Source organism: Petaurus breviceps, unplaced genomic scaffold, assembly GCF_028583685.1.
Source record: "Petaurus breviceps papuanus isolate PSGF00001 unplaced genomic scaffold, PetGlider_PUasm1.0 81, whole genome shotgun sequence".
Classification (NCBI taxonomy): domain Eukaryota; kingdom Metazoa; phylum Chordata; class Mammalia; order Diprotodontia; family Petauridae; genus Petaurus; species Petaurus breviceps.
Genome location: NW_027186546.1, coordinates 1084290 through 1106350, shown reverse-complemented (window position 1 = coordinate 1106350; position 22061 = coordinate 1084290). Strand labels below are relative to the sequence as shown.

Sequence of the window (22061 nt, the reverse complement as noted above, 5' to 3'; positions counted from 1 at the left end):
TTCATTAAACCATTTCTTTCTTCCCACTTCTTATTAACCTCCCTTATAGAAGCACTTGTCATACTCTCTACCCTGGGTATTATATATGCACTCATTTTATCCCATCCATTAGATTATAATAAGCCCCTTACAGGCATGGAATACATCTCACTCAGTTTTCTATCCCCCTCATAGTTCCTATCTGCCATAACACAATTTTAAACTATGGCAACAAGATTTGAGATCTATCAAAATGAACATTTATTTATGGTGTCTATTTCATTTCAACATTGCTTTCTCCATATTTTTTAAAGGAGATTTCCTTTATTCTATTATCTGCTAAGCAGGGAATTACAATGAGAATGATTAGTTCAAAAGACTTTCCAAAAATATATTTGAATATGTACACTTACTAACTCAGTAATTTTAAGTGATCTAGAATAAAAAAGTTTAAAGTATCAACAAAATCTTTGAATACATGGAAGTTAGAACCTAGTTTTATTGTTACAACCAGTTTTTATTTACAGAATATAAATCTCTTCAAAAAGATACATTCCTTCATTTAATCAATGGTAAAAGGATTTATACACAAAAACAAAGCTTAAACATCACTTACTTTTTAAAAATACAATCAACTCCAATAATAGCTTATGAACACATAGCCAAAACATATAAATGAGGTTAACATCTTAGTTGTCTTTACCAGCGACCTCAATGTATCCACAGAACACACTGACAAATTAACAGCAGTAAAAGGATAAAAATTAAATTTTAAATTAAATGAGACAAAACAGGAAGTATCTTCAATTCCAAACAGATTAACAGATTCTCAGACACACACATTTCTGAAGCATATCAAAACACCTACACTTCAAGTTGAACTCATTTGAGAGGTATCAATACATTTTCAGTGCTGAGACTATGTGTAGCACTTACATTATATATACAAAGCAGCATCACACTACTACAGTTCACATTTGATAAATACAAATTTAAGCCTTATGCCACAATTTCCAAATCTAACTAACACAACTAATACAATGACTTTGAATCACTCAAATTTTGTTTTTTCCATCTGATTCTAATGAAGTTGTCATTTAACATCTTGAAAGCAGTAACTTATCTTCTTCCAAAAATGTGCATTTTAAATTTAAAAATTACTTAAGATGTTATGGAAAGTGACTTTGATGTACAAAGGCTTCTGAAATTCAGTACAGTAAAAAAAAAAGTTTTTACTTAGGCTTTGTTGATTTAGTTTTGCTAGAGTTGCAAAACTCTAGGAAACAACTCATTTAGAAAACCTACTTCAGATGATCAGAGAATTACAATTTCCTGTGTAGTACCACATTAACTACATATGGCAGCATACAACAGGTAGGTGCAAAGTGATTTTAAGCATCTTGTTTTTCCATTCCAAGGTCTTTTCCAGGCCACAGAGGTGAGTTCATGACATATACAAGTGAGGTTCACTATCATGGAAAATCTCCTCTCCTAATCCCCTCTAACCTCCCAATCCTTTAAGATAGTTTTTGCCTTATATTTCACAACCAATGGCCAGTAAAGAGTTCAATGTTAAATAAGGACAGTAAATACAACATGGGATATCTGCTATTTCCTACTGTTGGAACTATTCAATATAGTAAAATAGAACCTATAACCACCACAAATTGTTACATTTTGAACAAAGACAGTGCAAGTTCCTGGATAATTGGGGAAAAAAAAAGGTTTTGTCTAAACAAAATTTTCAGAATCAGAATTAAAAGGTTAATGAGAGAATAAATGTTGTTTCATAATCTAATCCACGGTCTATCACATATTTTTAATATGAGGAAAAGACAAAGGTAGATCAGGGCAGAAAAAACTAACAAACATGTTAAGTTTATATAAGATCATTTTCTACCTGTAATTTCATCATTTTTCTTTCAGAAAATTCTAAGACTCAAGTAATATTTAGTTACTTTTAAAAAGATCAATGAAAATAAAATAAGTAGTAGAAACATCAGGGTTGTTTTGCCCTCTATCTGCTTAATACATGTTAGTGATTTCATTTTCAAGTATTTGGTAGAAAAAATATTTTTAAAAAATGTCACCGGATTATGTGTTAATTAAGCATGATGGAATAAAATACTTTCATAACAACTCTGCCACCCTAACTCTATTCACAAGCCAATAGGTGATATAAATCAAAGTATTTTCTTTGACAGCAACAAATTGAGTTTTGGGGCTTAAAACATTGGAAAAATCTTACGTGTTTTCAAAGTAAATATTGTAGTTGTCTCCACACATAAGTTTACATGATATATGCAAAACACATATATACACAGTTATACATATTCCAATCTTGTGAGAAGTGATTTTTTTTAAATGACTAATCACATATACTATGAAATGGTTGGCCAAACACCGATTCTAATTTCTTAATAACATGCCAATTGTTTTAAAATGTGGCATAGGCTTCCACATAGTCAAATGACATTACAATAGCTTGTAATCATAAGAGAAAATAGAAATCAAATAAGAAATACAGTACATAATTCCCACAAAGCAACTTTCAAAAAAGATGTGGCTACTTTAATGACTGTTTGCTTATAACTCTTGGTTCCTCGAGGAAAAATCATTAGGATTTCCTTTTAGTTTAAAGCAATCACAGTTAATGCCACCATCACCCTTCCTTGGACAATTTCAAAAAACTTGAATCAATCAGTTTTTCCACCAAATGAAAGCTCAGGAAATATTTAATAGTTTAAAACTTTGTGTCCTAAAGCCATACAGATTTAAAACACTATCAAAGGCAGTGTGTAAATAAGAAATTAAGACAACCAAACTATATTTTGTGCAAGTCAGGATCTACAAGAAGTCACAGAAAGGCTGAGAATAAACCAAAGGGAACAAACCACGTAAAAATTTAAATGGAATGGTCTGTTTATCTGACACTCTAGAAGGAGTAATTTGTCTTTAAATCAGGTAATACTTTAAATGATTTATTTAGCTGGACTAACATCTTATTCTCTTCTACCATCTTAGAACAAATAAATGTACTTATGAAGTTAAGATAGATGGCCGATATTTGTAGGAACTTAAATTTTCTTTTAAGAAATAGGAATATCAAACTTAGATTCCTTTTGATGTAAAAGAGTTCAATTCCTCTAAAATAGAGAAGGGTAATAATATCTTAGCTTTCAATCATTTGTTTAGTATTTTAAACTCAAAATACTGTATAATTACAAATAAAAAATTCATTTCTATCTGCTATTCTGAATTAAATAACTGTCTCCAAGAATCTTTACTTCACAAAAGCTAAGTGCTAACTCATAAAATTAATAAAAGTTACAAATTAGGTACTGAGGAGTTAAATAAGTACTGCCCTTAATGTAACAGTATATTATAATTTTTCATAAGTTCCCTATCTCTTATCTTCCCACTGTATAGACAGGAGCATTAGATATGCCAGATTAACAAACAACAGCAGCAAAAAGGAGGTGAGGAGATAAGGAGCTTGATTATTTATAGAGATATTTCTACAAAAGCAAAGAATACAAGGCAATGCACAAGCTCATAAGTGTAAGATACAATTCACACTAATTTACACATATTTATTTACATTGCTTTATATACAAAGCCAGATCTGGTTAATTAATTTTATGTTCCAAGTAAACAAATAAGCACACTAAAAGTGTGTGACTTACTGCCACACCTTTTAGGTTTTGAGAGATTAGTGATAAAGGATAGGAAAAAAATTAAACATGATTAACCAGGTCTGATTTTACAAGTGGTGACAGAAAAAAGAAAATAATTTATACTCAATGTTGCTTTTTAAAGCACCCAGGCCACTATGGTCTACTGACTAACATTGTGCATACATGAATGTCACTTATATTACCCTCTCCCTATTTCAATATCAGGTTTACTACAAGTTGAGTTATGTATGACATTCAAGCCCCTTAACTTAGCATAGAAAAAAGGCAACAGAATGGCATCTTAGCAAGTCACAAAGAAAATCTTTTATAAATGTTTCTAGAGCTCTGAGATTTTTCTTTTATGATTCCTTAATTGGTTATTGTGAAGAAAATTTTAATTTTTCTATAAGAGTTTAAGCCCTATCTGCACTATGATCCCATAAACCAGTGGAATAAAACAATCATAATATCACTCCCTCACTCCCAATTCCTCCTTCTCATAGATATAACAAGACTATACATATGCCCACTCTGTGCCCATTATCTACATACACAATGAGGTGTGAGTTAGGCATATCCTTGTTGCAGAAGTGATTTGTGCCCCCAACTCATTATCCCAATATTAATCCTTAAGAAATGAGTAGAACAGAGAAGTAGCTGGCAGCTGACGCTCTACTTGTTTTCCGGCAGTGGCTTGGTGAGAATAGTCAAATCTACAATTACCAGCTAGAGAAGACAACCTCAGAAAAGGAGAAAAGGGTTGTTTTCTCCCATTCTCAAGGAAGTGAAGGATACAAATTGTTATTCCTTACATGGCCAGAAAGTAAAAAATCAAGTGTTTTGTATTTTCTCCATAGTATTTATCAAATATTCCTTATGTAGATGAAAAATCCACCAAAAGAACTTTCATAAATTCAAACATTTCTAATAGTATAGGAAAACTATTTTTTCCATTTTCATAGATACGATTTTCAGTCAAATGAACAGAAACTACTGATTCTATTATTTTGTAGGTTTAAAATAAAACCAAAATGTGACTAATTGTAACAATATTGAAGGGGAGGTAGAAAGGTGAATTGTGGTCTAATACTGCTATGAAAATTCCTTTTATGAAGATATTTATTTAATGAATTTTTCAACTTTAAATGATCTTTAAAGTTTTCTACAAATTGCTTTCAAGAATCTTGAAAAGTGCTTGCCGGAAGGTAAATACTCTGAAAATTAACATTCTTATAAGAGGGGAGTGAGTGAGAGTGTGTGTGTGTGTGTGTGTGTGTGTGTGTGTGTGTGTGATTCCCTGCAATATTTATTTTTGTTTGTGCTTGCACGTTCTGAATATGCAGGCACATCATGTCAACTTTATATGGGCACTTATGTGACCAAAGTGCAAAGCTTGTCAGGACAATTGTTTACAAAGTTGACTATTAGACTTCACACAGCAATTTCAAAGCTTAAAAACTAACTCCTACTTTACAGAGAAGTCCCTTCTTCCCTTGCCCTGGGTTACCTGTGCCCACCCTCCAATTTTTTTTTAAATAAATGTTCTAAAAAAAACAAATACATCTTCCCTTTAAAGTCCCTAGTTCACATTTTGGATTCACAGATTTCTTGGCATAGCAATTTAAGTGTACAATGATAAAATTCTCAAACTCATCTCTAAAATATTTAATTTTTCACAGCTTCCATATATCACTTTGAACTCTATAGATATTCATCAAGCAACAGCCATTTGTTAAAAGTCTGCATGTTTTCTGATTTTTTGCCTAGTACTACTGAATCTAAGTGCTAAAGACATGAAGCCAAGTTAGGAGCACTGAGGTTGAGTGATTAAATGTTTCCTTTTCTTTTCTTTTCTTCCTTTTTTTGGGGGGAAAGTGGGGAATGAAGGAGGAATTGCTCACTGATTTGCCCTACTTGCAGCAAATGGAAGATGTTTTAAAAAGATCATAATGCTGTTCAATACATAGAATTACATATAATTTAGAAAAAAATTTATGTAGCAGTTTTAAAAAATGGGAATAGTGAAAAATATTCACATTTTAGATAAGAAAGCATCTTCTATCATAAAGATTTTGCTAAGATTCAGTCAGTAAATCTATTCCAAAATTAAAAGGGGAAGTAAAATTTCATTTCCCACACTGAGCAGTCAGTGGAGAATTAAAATAAAAATTCCCAGGAGCAAATTCATTCCAGTATTCAACTCAGAAAATGTACCATGACATGAAAGTTTTTACCTCCTAGCCAAAATTAAAGCAATTGTCTAAATTTATTATACCTGTTCCTGGCATTTCAAGAATAAATGACTCATCTTCACATACAGTACAATAAGATTATTTATAATGAACACCTCCAAAAAACATTTACCTAAATTAATCTAATGTGAAAAATTAAAGTTATAAAAAATGACAAACAATTTCACTGCCTATATTCAATTCTTATACAGAAACTGATGAAAGCAGCAATGGAATCATGTTAAATCTATAATAAATAATTCACATATAACATACATTAAATGATCAAAGAAAGGATTAAATTGCCATCTCTACAGACCTTTATAGATTTAACAAATTACTAATCCGTCTCATACTGACAGTAGGTACATTTCTGAATTAGATTTAATATTTAAAGATAAGTTGGCTGTTTAAAGGCATCATTTATAAAGCAAGATAACCAAATGAAATTATATAATTTTAACAAATATTAGCTGTTCAGTATCTGTTTTCAAAAATGGTTCACAAAGATTGCTTAGCCACTTGAGGTTAACTAAATATTCTCCTTTACTCAGGTAATTTTAATGCAGTGACCTCAGGCTTCATTTTGAAATACTGCTTAAAACGAACAATGGCATACCTAGTGAGAAAAAGAATTATGGCAAAATTAGTAAAGGCTGAAAACATGCAAAATCTTATTTCAAGAATCTGAAACCTAAACAGATTTTACTTTAAAAAAAAGTTTCAGGACTTAATGGCAGATTTTTAAGTTTATTGTGCCATCTACTGGATTGTTTTTAGAACTACCTCTAATGCTTAGGGAGAGAGACACAAAATCTTGTACTATTTCTTTACCATCCAAAAACTATCATCTTTAAATTTCAAGGAATGTAATGCCTACGTTTCACATCAGTTCTAAGCATTAGACCAAGGTAATCCTAAACAAACAAAAAAGAATATGCTTAAAGTAAATCAAAACTTACCCAAGGAAATCAAAATCAATGGTGGAATATTTGGCTTGAATTAAAGCCCACAATCCCCAAAAGAAATGAGAAGCCTAAGGAAAAGAATAACTTCATGAAATTCAACAAAACACTTTTTATCAGACAAGCAACAAAATCTAAACTTAACATTTTTTGCCATGTAGTCCATCTTTAAACAAATTGTTTCTTTGCTTATTTTTAAATGCCTATCCTGTTATCTATATATCAATACCTCATGTTTTTATATCTTAGCTTTGTAAATGGCAAATCATAAGTGCCTAAACATTCTGACTGCTTTTTATTTTTCTTTGTTCAGCACCAATTATAGCTCCCTATTGTGGGGGGGAGGGGGGGTAAGGAGCGGGGAGCAAAACAAGTGACTGGGTTATAACTTGGAAGAACTTTGGACTAGGTTTCAGGAGACCTGAGTTTGAATCCTAGCCCTAACACCTGCTCTCTGTATAGTTACTTCTCTCTGAGCCTGTTTTCTCCTTCTAGAAGATGAGGGAATACTGGGTTAGTTTAAGATTCCAACCAGCCCTAAATCTATGATTCTAAATCTTGCTTGTTCCAGGAAATCTTATCTTTCTTTTTCAAATTGGCCCCAGAAAGCAAAAACCAGGAGCAATGAATGAGTAGAAGCTACACTTAGGGCAAATTCCAGTTCCATGTAAGAAGAAATTCTTAACACAGTTATTCTAAAATGGAATAGGCTTCCTTGGAAAGTAGTGTAACTGGAAATCATCACTGAAGTCAAGACTACTTGTCTAAGGTGCTGTTGCTGAACTTCAGGGATCTCTCTCTCCTCTTCTTCCTCTGAATTTATAGCCCTGTCTGCATCCCACCCACTTAAGAGAAACAGGAGCTAGATGCAGTCAAAAGGATGCTAGGCATAGTTCTGCTACTAACTTGTGAACCATAGGCAAAGCCATTTCTCCTCATTGGTAGGAAAACTTTTCCTCCCCCCACTGGTGTGAGAAAGGTGTTCTGGAGTAAGTATACATGAACAGGTTTTTTCCCTGACTCTATTATGTTTCCATAAATTTATCTTCCAAAACTCCTTTCCCTCAAGCCATCTGCACCACCCATCTTCCTCCCTTTTCAGTCAAGGACCACAAATCATACTTCACTGTAAAGTGAGGCCTCATGTCTCAAGTTCCCTCTTCCTAACTCTACACATAAAAAATATCTCAGCACCATTCTCTTCTTCTTGCCAATGCCAATTCCTGTTTTTAATTCCATATCCTTATCTCCTCTAGGAGTTTGCCCCTTGACCATCCATTCTAATTTACTGTTTTTTCCTTATCTACTTGTCCCTTCCCTGCTGCCTATAAAGATGTCCAGTTTCCTTCTATCCATTAAAAAAAAACCATTCATTTTGACCTTAATACTTTCTTTAGCTATCATCCAATATCTTTTGTCCCTTTTACAGTCAAACTCCAAGGAAAAATTGTCCTTGTCTCTACTTATACACTTCCTACTCCTCATTCCCTCGAAATCTGACTTCCAACCCTACTTCTTGGACCTACTGCTCTCTCCAAGGTCACCAATATTTTCTTTATTGGTAAATCTAACAATCTTTACTCAGTCCTCATACTTCTTGAACTCTCTTGTACCAGTTGACATGGTGAAGACCTCCTCCTCCTCCTAAGTACTCTCTTCTCCTTGGACTCTAGGGACCCTATTCTGCCATGCTTCCCTCCTCTTTGTATAATCAATCATTAACTTTTCAGTCTTTTTAAAACAGAATCAATACCCCTATGCATAATCACAGGGTTCTAATTTGGACCTCCTCCTCTCTCTCTCCTTCTACACTCTTAGTTACCTCTAACATCATCTACTATGGGTTCAAGTATTATATAGTTCTAGGCAGATGACTCCAAAATACAGCCTTCATCTTTCTCCTGAGTTCCAGTCCCACATCTCCCTCTACCTGTTGGACATTTCAACCTATGTATTTTGTATGCAGCTCCTACTCAGCATATCCAAAATGGAATGCAAAATCTTTTCCTCAAAACTCTCCTCCCATCTTAACTTTCTGATTGGTACTACCACTCTTCCAGTGAACCAGGTCAATCCTTGATTGTCCCTTCTCTCTCTCACCTCTTAGTATTCGATTAGTTGCAAAATCTTATTTATTATGTTTTCACCTCTCTTGCATTTGTTCTCTTCTTTTGCTCATGTCACAACCTCTTTTCCCTTCATTACCTAATTATGCAGACTACTCTAACGGGTTTTTAATTGGTCTTGCTATAACCAGTCTCTCCCTTCTCCAATCTTCTCCACATACATGCTAAAGTGATATTCCCTTAAGCACAGGTCTAATTACATCACTTTCTTCTCAAAAAGCTTTGGAGGCTTCCTACTGCTCCTAGATAAAATGCTAACTCTTAAAATGATTTCATATTATTCTCCTTCATACACAGTACATTCCAATAAAACATCTGGTTCCCTAGATGACATTCTATGCTCTGTCTCTGTGCCTTTGCACAGGCTATCATGTCCATGCCTGGAATGCTTTACCTCTACCACTTGTACATCTGGGAATACCAATCTTGTTTCAAGGCTAAGGTCAAGTGCTTCTTTTATGAGCATTTTTCTTATTCTCCTAGTTATTAGTATATCTCTACATCCCAAAATTATCTAGTTACACGTTGTTTGTCCTCACCACAGAATATAAGTTCCATGAGGGCAGGGAATATCTAACTTTGGTATTTGTATGAGAACCTAGTTCAGTACCTGACAATTAGGTATTTAGTAAATGCTTGCTGAATTGCATCAACAAGAAGAATTTGTGCAGCAATGACACTTATGAAGGACTAATACTAAGCTGAATAGATCGAAGGATTTGTGACTCCATTATTATGGAGTCCACATTATCCTTCTACACTTCAGTGGATCATCTTCATGTGTCTCCCAAAATTCATTATCCAGTGGTCCATAACTTTAGAATAGGCTTCTCTACACTTGACTAAGATGGTGTCTGACAACACAAACTCTATCAACAAGCTCCAACTCAAAGCCTTACCAGTTTGTAATTTATTCTACTTTAGCCTAGAACCTTAAAAAATCTAGGATCATTGCCACAATCCAATGAAACATGTTTAATAATTAACTGCTTTTAACAATTATGATAACTGCTAAATGTCTTGCTTCAGATGTTGATTCTTATAATGGAGTACTGTCAAAAATCTTTATTTCTTAGCATAAACTTTATCCAAATGCAAAATGGGATATCAAAATGCCAAAAGCAATGTGAATTTTGGTATAAGTGTAGGTGAGTGAGGGTGTAAGAAAAAGACACGGGAACTTAAATTTCTGTTAATTGGTAAGAGCAAAACAGGGGCAGCTAGGTGGCGTGGTAAGTAAAAGCACCAGCCCTGGAGGACCCGAGTTCGGTTCCAGCCTCCGACACTTAACACCCACACAAAAAAACTAGCCGTGTAACCTTGGGCAAGTTAACCTCAATTGCCCTCCAAAAGGCCCAAAAAAAAAAAAAAAGCACAACAATTTGTCTTTTCAGGTCATAAAATGAAGCAATGTAATAACAAGGATGATCAGTTACATAATACTTCATAGCATACAAAATGTTGTGCTTGCAACATTATAAAATAAATTATAAAAACACTATTATGCCCATTTTAGAGATGAGGAAATGAAATTCAAAATCACAAAGCTAGTAATTGAAAATTATGTCAAAAAAAGAATTGTGGGGAACAAATCAAATTAATATAAACAGACTGAAAAGAAAGATTATGCTACAATATAGCTACTCAAGACTGCAGTTTTCTATATACCACGGTCTATTATAAAGTCAACTATGACATCTTAATCATTATAAGATCTAATTGTTTGAGAAACTTAACTATCACCTAATAAGTTTGCTTCTACCTAAAGCATCAACATTCTAATTGAAATTCAGCAAGCACTCCTACCCCAATAGCAATCTCTAACATTTTTCCAGCCTACCTTCTAATTTCCTGTCTCTCTCTAATCCTTATATTTTGCAGCTGCTGAAGAAAATGCCTTCTCCTCTACCTTATGCCTTCCCTGTTACACATCATGATCCATGTACTTACCATCCCGAATACCAAAATACAAAAAACCCAACTCCACTACATCCTTGATCTTTTTCAGAACATTCCTTCCATCCTCAAAATAACTAAAACCTGTTACTTACATCACATCACTTAACCCTTCCCCAATGCCATCTCTTTTTTCCTCTTTCTGCTTTTTCTTAGCACTATCCTTAAAGACTTCAAAAATCTTGTCTGGCTTAATGACCTCACCTTAACAGACCCCGAACACCGCCCTCTCCCTACCGCCCCCAGCTATAATATCTTGTATCTCCACTTCAAGAGTGCACTCCCCCTTCACTTCTACTCTGAGCCTGTTCTTCAACTTCATGTCAATATTAGGTACTCTGTCTTACTGCTTTTTCTCCACCATCATTACCCTAGCTTTACAATGATATATTAACATTCACATAGTTTTACAGCTTTGAACTCTTCCTGTTATCTTAAATCCCCAACCCTCAATAACACTCTACATCACTTTCTCTGTTCCAAGTCCCAGACCACTAAGCATTGCTAAATAAAATTATAAAACTGTACTGCTAATCTGGCTCCCCACAATTTGTACTATCTAACCTCAATGATGCAGGGCAATATTTTTATTTATTTATTTTTTATTCATACCCTACCACATTTCTCACAGAACATATTTAATTCCACCCTGTATTCTCATTCTCTTGCATGTGGCCTCGCCTTCTACTATATTGAGGAGATAATAAAAGTTAAGAGACTGTAACAATGTGCAGGACCTTGTTTAGGGATGATTGGGAGATGCGGGGATCCATATTTATCTACTAATCACAAAATTACAGAATTTCAGAGTTGAGGAGAATCTCAGAAGGTCACATCTAGTCCACATCTGAACAAGTCCATTTTACCAACATATATAACACGCTTTTACTTGACAATCTTCAAGGAACTGGAGAACGTACTGAAAAAATTCATTCCACTTTTGAATTATCAGGAAGCTTTTCCTTCCATTGCCTAAATTTGGCCCTTTGCAACTTACACCTACTGCTCGGAAATCTGTCCTCTGAAGCCAAACAAAACAAAATCTTTTGGCATAATAGTCCTTTCAAATACTTGAAGACAATTATGATGCCCCCCCCCAATCAAGTCTTTCTGTCTCCCAAGCTAAACATTTACATTTCCTTTAACTGATATTTATATGGGCAAGTCGCTAAAAGTTTTTCACAATTCTGAAGACCCTCCATTGAATACCCTCCAGCTTATCCTAAAATGTGACAACCAGTTCTGAACTTAACATTTTGTGGTCTGATCAGAGTACAGGGGGATTATCTCTTCCTTAACCTTTACCCTATTCTTCTTAATAGAGCCTTATATCATATGGTTTTTTTTCGGTTACCATATTACATTTCTGATTCATGGTAAGAACGTAGGTCTTAAAAACCCTAGATATTTTTCAGATAAATTCCTATTAAACTACACCTCCCTCCATGTAGTAACATGTAAAATTGATTTTTGGAACCCAAGACTTTACATTTATTCCCATTAAATGTCATTATTATCCAATATCTAGCCTAATATCTCTGGTTAGAGCCTACTTTTGTCACATAACTTATCAGCAATACCTTCTAGCTTTCCATAATTTGCAAATTCAATAAGGACACTATCTTCTTTCAGGCAAATCATGATTAAAAAAATAAAATCTCAACAGCAAAGGGCCAATCACAGATAACTAAGCCATTCCACTGGAGATCCCTTTAAAGCAAACAACAAACTCTCTGGTTAGACATTCAAACAGGTCTAACTTCATCTAATTATTCTATAATCTAGTACAAATCTACCCATCTTTTCTCTACAATAGCATGAAAGTCTTTTGTCAAATGCTTTGCTAAAACCCAGGTAAATTAAATCTACCAATCCACCATACAAATAGCATGGAACTCTTGAGTTTTCCCTTGCATGAGGGATTATTAGCAAGCAAGTTGAAGAAGAGAATAGATCTGGGGACTTCAAAAGTCTGGCCATCAAAACAAGATGGTGGCTCTGGAAAGAACAATTTCAATGACTGACAAGAGGTGAAGTCAGACTTCTTTAGGAAGTTTCTGAAAGGTTCTATCTTTTCTACACTGTCTTCCCCTGTAGCATTTTATGTCATATAATACTGCCTTTAACCTTCCTCTGAACTCTCTGAAATCTCGCATCAAATCTAGAAGATACTTCTGGAATAGCTAGTTAGCTATGTTCAGCTTTCTTAACCTTTTCTGTATCAACACATTTTAAAGGAATTATCACTTTTCCCACAACGTTCCCATCATTTACAAACCCGCAGAGATTTAAAGGTGGAAGATTCCTCAGAGGTTACCTAATCCAACTGCCTCAGATTTGAGATGAAGAAACTGAGGCCAAAAAGTGACCTGCTTAGGATTACACAGATGGCAAAGCCTGGAATTGAACCCAAGTCCTGTGGCTCTAAAAATCCAGTTCTTTTCTACTGTACCATAACAAGTTCTCCCTTGTTAATAAAACTGGATTTATATATTCCCTTGGTTGATTTCTCCACCTTGCGAAAAATAAAATCATTAAGGAATGTCAATAGCTGCTCTGTGTTAGGCAGAGAGAGCTTTTGGGATTGAAATCAAAATCTTTATCACTATTATAATATGCCTCCATGCCAGGAATGTGACCCATTCTACAAACTTATACGGTTTTGCCACTTTCTGTCCAGGATTCCCACAAACATAATCCAATGACAGTATCATTTCTATTTTTGTGTTTTGCTGATCACCCAAATGCTTTCTATGAAGACTGTCCCCTTTAGTTCCTGGATTTCCACACATAAGTATATCTTGTTAATATACTTCATCCCCAATCCCTTCTTTACCTATCCCGTTTCTTCTGAATTAAGTATACTCTCCCTTCCTGAGTCATGTTCCAGTTAATCATGCCAAGTCTTCAATCTCTCCCTCTAGCTTCCTTCTCTACCACCTACAAATAAACTCAGGTCTCCACTGCCCTCAAATACCTTTCCTTCACAGTGCTACCTCTGATAATATACTATTCCTCAGCAGTTATTCACTCAACCCTCTATAAGGGTGGCTTCATCCCAAAGACCTATTTTTCAAATACTATGGGTCTTTTTTTTGCCCTTTTTTCAACATAAAACAGATCTCATTCTCATTTTGTTTTTAAGACACTGCTCTCCAACTTCTACCCCAATGTGACTGACTACTCTTTTGAGTCCTCTCTGCTGATCCATCTTTAACTTTTCACTCCTTAACTGGGGATGAACCACAACTCCTTCTTCTTTCTCTTGCTGTATTCTCCTACTTAGCAATCTCTACAAAGATGTACCACAAGTCTACATAGGTACATACCTTTAGCCTATCCCCAGTTCCAAATCTGAGAATTCACCTAAGTACTCCACCAGCTATCAAACTTCAAAGCTCACAAAGTCTGGAAATGAATATCACTCTCCACCCCGCAACAACTTCCCTATTCTAATGATGGGAACACCATAAACAGATCTAACATATTTATTTTTGACTTTTCATTCTACCACCTCCAACTTTTTTCCTCCCACAAGTTTTGACCAAGTCCTACGGATTCTACTTTGACAGCAGTTCTCATTTGAGAACATCCCTTCATATTTACACTGTTAACAACCTAGTTAAGACATACCATCAACTCTTTCTTAGATAATAGAAAGTCTCTTAATTGGTCTCTCTATTTCTAGTCTCAACCCTCTCTAATCCATCCTTCAGATAACTGTCAAAATAATCTTCCCAAAGCACAAGTATGACTATATAACTCCTTTTCTCAAAAGCCTTCAGTGACTACCTTTAGGCCAAAATACCAACTCCCTAGTTGAGCATTATAGGCTCTCCATAATCTGGCTACAATCTACTCTTGTACCTATATTTCATACTACTTCCTCTTCATACAATCTTATGTTCCCATGGAAATGTACTTAAATGTTTCCCAATCTCACCCTATCCTCATCTACTCTCAATTTATGCTAAGAAGTGGAAGAAATCAGGAAAAGCTATACTTCCAATCTCTAAAAGCAAGAACTAAAGCTGGGGAATCAACAAGTCTCCTTAGTCACCAGTCAACCACTCAGCTCAAAAATAAATGGAGATTTCCACATGTCCTTTGTTTCTATTCTCATCATTAATCTTCTATCACACCAGATCTAAGGAAAGAGGTTATTAAAATATGAATCTTTTAAGAATCAATGGACAGATGCTTCCCAAGGTAATTTCCTGACACCTTGGGTGTGTCAAATTAGTTAGTGGGTGCTGTATCAACTTTGTCGTATCCTCAAGAAAACTGATTTCAAATTATTTAGATGTATAAAATATAAAATAAAGGCAGAACTATTATATAAGTAAGAAAGGGCTATCTTGGAATCAAGTAAACACTGATTATTATAACTCCAAAGAGGATTGTAATCAGGAGAGGGAAAGTAAGAGAGAAAAGAATCAGGTCTATATCAAGCAGAAATACTTTGGATTTATAAATCATGAAATCATATTTCTTTTTCCTACCTAGATGAGTCAACTCAATTATAAACACCAAGTACCTTAATATTTCATTCTACAAAATGAAGATATTAAATCTATCCTGTGATGATTTAAGTTACATTGTGATATATTAAAGTGTTACAGGACAAATATAGCTGAAATGTTATGAACTATAAATAAAAGGGAGGCAGTGAGCTATGGTACAAAAAGCACTGGACTTGGAATCAAGTGGTCTGGGTTCTTGTTTTCTCTTTGCTACTAATTACCTCTCTGAACCTACTTCTCAGGATTTAAATTTCCCTATGTGTTTAAAAAAAGGGGGGGAGCTTGGACTAGATGATCTCTAAAGTTTCTTCTATCTCTAACATTCTAGAGATTCTATAGGGCAAAATCATTACAACCAGTTCCTCATTTGTAAAATGAGACAGGATGGCCTTTAAGGTCTCTTTCAATTCTAAATCTATGAACATATATATGACCCAAGGGATAGATCAAATGTAATGTAATGATTACTGTGGAAATGAACTATAAACTTAATTCTAAGTATTCTTCAGGTATATTAAAATTTTTGCTACAAAAAGATTAGTACTGAGATTTAATCCATATAAGATTCCTTTGCAGAAAAAGGGGGAAATCATGAAATGGTTGATCCCTTCAATTACTTCAGCTTGTACACTGAATCAGTTCCTTATTTACAAAATGCATATCAACTCAAAATGACTTAACTGTATTATTTACTGGAAAGATTAAAACATTTACAAATTCCATTAATTATATTGTGAGAAGAATTTTTAGCAACCATTTATATTTGAACTTACCAATGCAAACTGATTGACTTGAATAAATAGTACTTCTACTTCCTTTTCTGTAACATCTGTCCCAAATCCTTTATATTCCTTATAGGCTTCAAGGTAAGATCTCAGCCACTGACCTTGTAGTTTTCTATCTGGATAGAGATTATAGTCTACATCACTTACACCTAAAATGGGGAGGGAAAAATAATGTAAGATAAAAGAAAATTTTATTCTGCCCACCCTAACAGTTTGTTCCCGTCTTTTTCCTCAGAAAAATAAAAAAAAAAAAATACCAGATCTTGATCAGGATACCAAATATCAAGTTGCATTTAGTGACTAGTAAAACGCTAGAAAATTTATTCAAATATCTCATTTAAATTGTAGTAATTTGGGGCAGCGAGGTGGTGCAGTGAGTAAAGCGCCGGACCTGAAGTCAGGAGGACCTGAGTTCGGATGCGACCTCAGACACTTAACACAATAAAACTAGCCATGTAACCTTGGGCAAGTTACTTAACCCCAACTGCCCTCCAAAAGGCAAAAAACAAAACAAAACAAAACAAAATAAAATAAATTGTAATAATTTATACTGTGCCTGAATTGCCTTCTTACAAATTCTCTTTTGTTGAAATCCTTCATATTCTTCAAAGGCATCTATTCCACCAGTCAAGTCTACAGTGATCTCTACCCTTTTTTGAATTTATGGTACTGCTAACCATCTATGTATGTCATTTATTTAGACATCAGTGAGGTGAATTCATTTGTGAATGACCTCTCTCTTACTCCAGACTCCAATACTATTTGTAAAAGGCATGTAATGGGTTATGCCTCTAACTATTTATTAAGTATATTAGAAAATGGGGAAGGTAAATAAATGTGGTGGTAGGAATTCGAGTGAAAGTTGAAAGCCACCAATAAATTTTTCAGGGGATTATATTTCTCCCTAGATGATTTCCAAACTGTTAACAGGCTAACAAAAATCAACACATCTGGCGCACATCATGAGTTAAAAGTTTGATGCTGACAGAGGGTAGTTAGGTAGTGCAGTAGGGCATTGGCTTTGGAGTCAGGAGAATGTGAGTTCAAATATAGCCTCAGACACTTGACAGGGCTTAGCTGTGTGGCCCTGGGTAAGTCACTTAGCCCCAAATGCCTTGCCAAAAAATAGAAAGAAAAAAATTAATGCTGATAAACACACTGGTAGTGTCAATTATTTTCAAAGAAATGACTCATTTGGGAGAAACTGTTGGCAGAACATTTGAATCTTTTAAACTTTTAATAAAATAAAACAATACTTGTTTCAAAATGCTTTAAGTCTTAAAATAAGTATTTTTATTTGAGGAAATAGGGGCAATTTTTCCTCTTGTACACAAACCTGAGACCACTAAAACTGTTTTTTGCATACTTGAAGAGATGATTCAACATTTGTCCCTTTAGAGATAGGGTTTTCTAATATAAAAGTCATGCCTGTCAGTTTTTAAAATTTTACTCAATTCCTAAACTTAGCTTCATAGTGGAAATAAGCTATATTTATAATATTTTCCCACAATAGGTATAAGAAATAAATGTGAAATTCTAGTATTTTCTTCAGGTGCTTTACAGTAATAGGTTGTATTCCTTTCTTTTTTTTTTTTGGAGGGGGGAGGATAGGGCAATTGGGGTTAAGTGACTTGCCCAAGGTCACATGGCTAGTTTTTGTGTATATGTGTCAAGTGTCTGAGGCCGGATCCGAACCCAGGTCCTCCTGACTCCAGAGCCGGCATTCTACTCACTGCACCACCTAGCCACCCCAAGTTGTAATCCTTTATAATTGTAAATTTACTAAGTCCTTTAAAAAAGGAGGCTGCTGTATTTTCAACCATTATTATTACAATTACCCCAAAACAAAAGCAAACACATACAAACAGATGGTTAAAGGAAATACAGGAAAAAAAATTGTTACTCTCTTCAAGTGTAACCTTTGGTTTTATGTTTTACTTTTAATCAAATGCTAAATGTCTTATTTTCTGAGGTCAGTAAACTATTTCATCAGTCTATTAGACACTGGTTTTATTCCAGAAGAATCTGACTCCATAGATTTGGAAGTTAAATTCAGATCTTACCTGCAAATTCATTGAAATGGTTTCCAATATCGTATGCCAGGTAGTTGTAGCCAGAGTATTCATAATCTATGAATTGCACATCACCTATGTGAGACACAAAAAAAGACATAAGAAGTCACATATAAGAGGTACAAACCCCTATACTACTTGTGCCTAAGTATTCTCCAATCTTTCTGTCTCATTGTTTGTGCTCAGTTACATGCAGCTCTGAGACAATACCAGGGTAAGGCTGTGAATTTTATGGCACTGAGCTTTAAAATTCTTTTAAATTATCTTTTCTAGTCAACAGCGTATTTGTTAATAATATCAGCATTCAATTATGTCAGAAGAAATTCAACTATAAACAGAATGAAATGATTCTCTAGGTTTAAACAAAAATAGGAATTATTTTTCACCACATGAGGGCATCAGATATTTCAAAGAGCAGTTCTAGACAGAATGTTTAATTCCATGGATATCGTTATTAGGAATGATATCCTTTAAAGCTATCAATGACTTTATAATTTTTTAATGTAACTTAATCTAATAACTAAAAAATGAATTTAGTGAACAAATTTAATACTAAAAAGTTCAAGAGTCATTTCTGAAGGAAAATATTTTTCAAATTATTCTAAAACTCTTCTGGCTCTGATTACATCCATAACTCAAGGACTTGTGATTTTAATGGTGTAGGAATTTCTATTATGTAAATCTTGCTGACCATCACAGCAAATACCTTACTTATGGACATAGACATTCTTCTGGGGCTCAAAGGTTATATGGGCTTTCCATGGGTAACACACAGCTTCTAAAGATAAGAGGTGGGATTTGATTCCCTTATCTTCTTGTCCTCAACTTCAGTATTTTATGTACCATGCCACACTACCTCTCTACTGGCTTCAATTATAGATTTGTATGTAACAATTTTTAAACTATGTCCTCCCTACAACAGATCTAACCAGTAGCTCTAAGGGATTAAAGCATCATTGATTTAGATCTATAGGACCTTAAAGATCAGATAGTCCAACTCCTTCATTCATTTTACATATAAGGAAAATGAGGGCCAAAGAGGTCAAGTGACTTGTCCAAAGTCACAGAGGTGGTACAAAACAGAACTATGGTTGGAACTCAGTTACTATGACTCCAAATTCAGTGTTCTTTTCACTGTACCACAATAACTTCCTAAGTCACAAAGCTTTATGATAGTTAAAACAGGGTGATATGTTAAAAGATATGTATTTTATTTCTATTAAGATTTTGATCTAGAGGTAGCTAAGAATCCCTTAGTAATTTCCTACTTGAACATGAATGACTTGGGTATCATTCATTTCTAATAAATCTACGTTATATTTATTGAAGTGATCTTACAGTTATGCAGTTTTAAGAATATATATGTAGGTGTGTTAACCAGTGCAGTATTCCCCAATATTTAAACTTGTGGCACAAGATCTTTACAAAAGTTAGCTATTAATGTACAAAATAATATTTAGTCCTACATATTTCATTATGGTCTCCATATAGAACTCAAAAAGATACTAAGCTCCTAATTAGAAATTTTATTTTTCAATACTGAAAGATACAGGGAGCCCACAAAAGGCTACTTAAGGCCAGATCAAAAAAAAAAATCAGCCAACAGTTTGACAATTTAATCAAAACAGTCAAGCTACACTGACACAAACCATTCACTGGCATTTTCCAAATAGCAATAGATTTAGCAAATCTTGAACTGTATTGTCTTGTTAGAGATTTGTGTTTAATGCTGTGAAGCCTCTCTTATCAAAGCCAACCAGAGAAGCAGAAATGGTATGACGAAAAGATTCAAGGCAGATGGTAGTCCTTTAAACAAAAGCAGAAAAAAATTTAATTCAAATGCACTTAATACAGAAATTGTGACCTTATTTTTAAGCAATAGTGAAGTCTAAATTCAAATGCTAACTCTTGAGAGTAATCTACACTATCATCACAATCCATATTAAATATATACTCTCTTCAGCAATTTTTCTGATAAAAAAGAGAGTGGGTGAGCAAAGTAAATTTAACAAATCTCTTTTCCTAAAAATATGAGATCAATACAGTATAGTGAAAAGAACAAAGGACTTGAAGTTAGAAGACCTGTATCTAAGTCCTGCCTATGACACATAAGAGAGTTGTGAGACTTTGGACAAAATTACTTAATTTCTTTGAGCCTAAATTTCCTCATCTATAATATGTAGAGAATGTTACTTAATAACAGCAATAGTACTTTATGGTTTGCATATCATTTGATCCTAATAACGACCCTGTGAAGTAGGCACTGCACATATTCCATTTTACAAAGGAGGAAACTGGGTCTCAAAGAGATTAAATGACCTGCCCAAAACCACATAGCTAGTAAATGGCAGAACTAGGATTCAAATCCAGGTTTTACAGACTCCAAATCTAGTGCTTTTCCAACTACACCACAATGACATAAATATTAACTTTTATTGCCCTACTTCACAGAATTGTTGTGAGGATAATACTTTATACGACATAAAGTAGAGAAATGAATGTGAGCTATTATTATCTTTAAAAAAAAAAAAGGTTGGGGAAGAGAGGATCATGATTTAGCTGCCTATAATGGTTTAAATTAAACCTGTTTGTATTAAAGCAACTAAACAAAATCAAAGTACCTTTTAACTCCAGTATTTCATAATCCCAATAAGTAAAGGCAAGTTTTATCATGAAATTGAATCAACAGGTAAAATAAATGTTATTTTCTATGCAGCTGTTGATTGCTTTAGCTTTCAAAACACAGACTCTAGAAATTCTAGAGTTAATTTAACTGTTTCATGCCAATAAAAATACACAGCCCATTCCTGATGTTTAATTTTGCCACAAGTGAATTAACTAACAAAAACAATTTCATATGTGTACTGGAAATTTGGCATGTAAAGTTAAAAATGGCAGGTAAAAAAAAACAACCCCTGCTTCCACAGTGGACACAACTTAATAAAAACATAGATAATTTAAATAAAAGTTAAAATCTATTTTGATACGAAAGTTTTAGCATAGACTTGTTGTAGTGGCATTAATTCATTACAATTAGCCTTTATTTTAAATGCTATATTGTTTATAATTAATGCAATAAAAAATAAGAAAATGAAGCTAACAAGATACAGATGAGGCTGTTACCAGGCTCCGTGCATGTGAACAAGTGATGCGATAAACCTCCAGTCAGTGCGTTTAAGAAGCACGGTGTACGCCGCCACATGGCAGCAACAATGGCATACCTAATCTGTAGCAGATGAAGAAAATTTGGCAAACTCACATTTTACAAGACACAAAGCTTAAAAGGAAAAAAAATTAAAGAAAAAAGTCCGCATTAACCATCTTCTTTTTCAAACTGTCACAACTTCAAGTGGAACTCAACTTTAAATTTAATCTTTTGCAACAGCTTAAGATTAAAGATGTCTACTTCCCTTGTTTCATGTGCCAGAAAATCAGAGTACTGTATTGGAAACGTACTCCCAATGTAACAAGTTGTATTGGAGTTTTACTTCTTCAAAAATTCAACATCCTTCATATTTCTAAAATTTCAGTAGAAAATACCTATCCTTTTGGAATTTGTACATCATTTTGTTAGTAAGCTAATAATTATTAGTCTATATAACATGGCCAAACATTTTGAGATTGTCCCACAAAATGGTCCTAACAAAAGACTACTAATTTTTTTGTTTGTTTGAGGGGGAGAAAGGCAGGGCAATTGGGGTTAAGTGACCTGACCAAGGTCACATGGCTAGTAAGTGTTAAGTGCCT

General features: G+C 34.1%; 1 protein-coding gene across 1 annotated transcript in view; it reads right to left on the bottom strand.

The window, feature by feature from the left end:
• Window positions 1-448: 448 nt before the first annotated feature.
• LOC138176103 (ethanolamine kinase 1) overlaps window positions 449-22061 on the bottom strand; it is a 76931-nt gene continuing 55318 nt past the window's right edge. The window contains exons 5-8 of the mRNA XM_069106849.1: window positions 18306-18389; window positions 16231-16391; window positions 6850-6923; window positions 449-6506 (exon numbers count right to left, since the gene is read on the bottom strand). Coding sequence (XP_068962950.1) covers window positions 6434-6506; window positions 6850-6923; window positions 16231-16391; window positions 18306-18389 — 392 coding nt within the window. The 3' untranslated portion in view covers window positions 449-6433. The remainder of the gene's footprint in view (window positions 6507-6849; window positions 6924-16230; window positions 16392-18305; window positions 18390-22061) is intronic.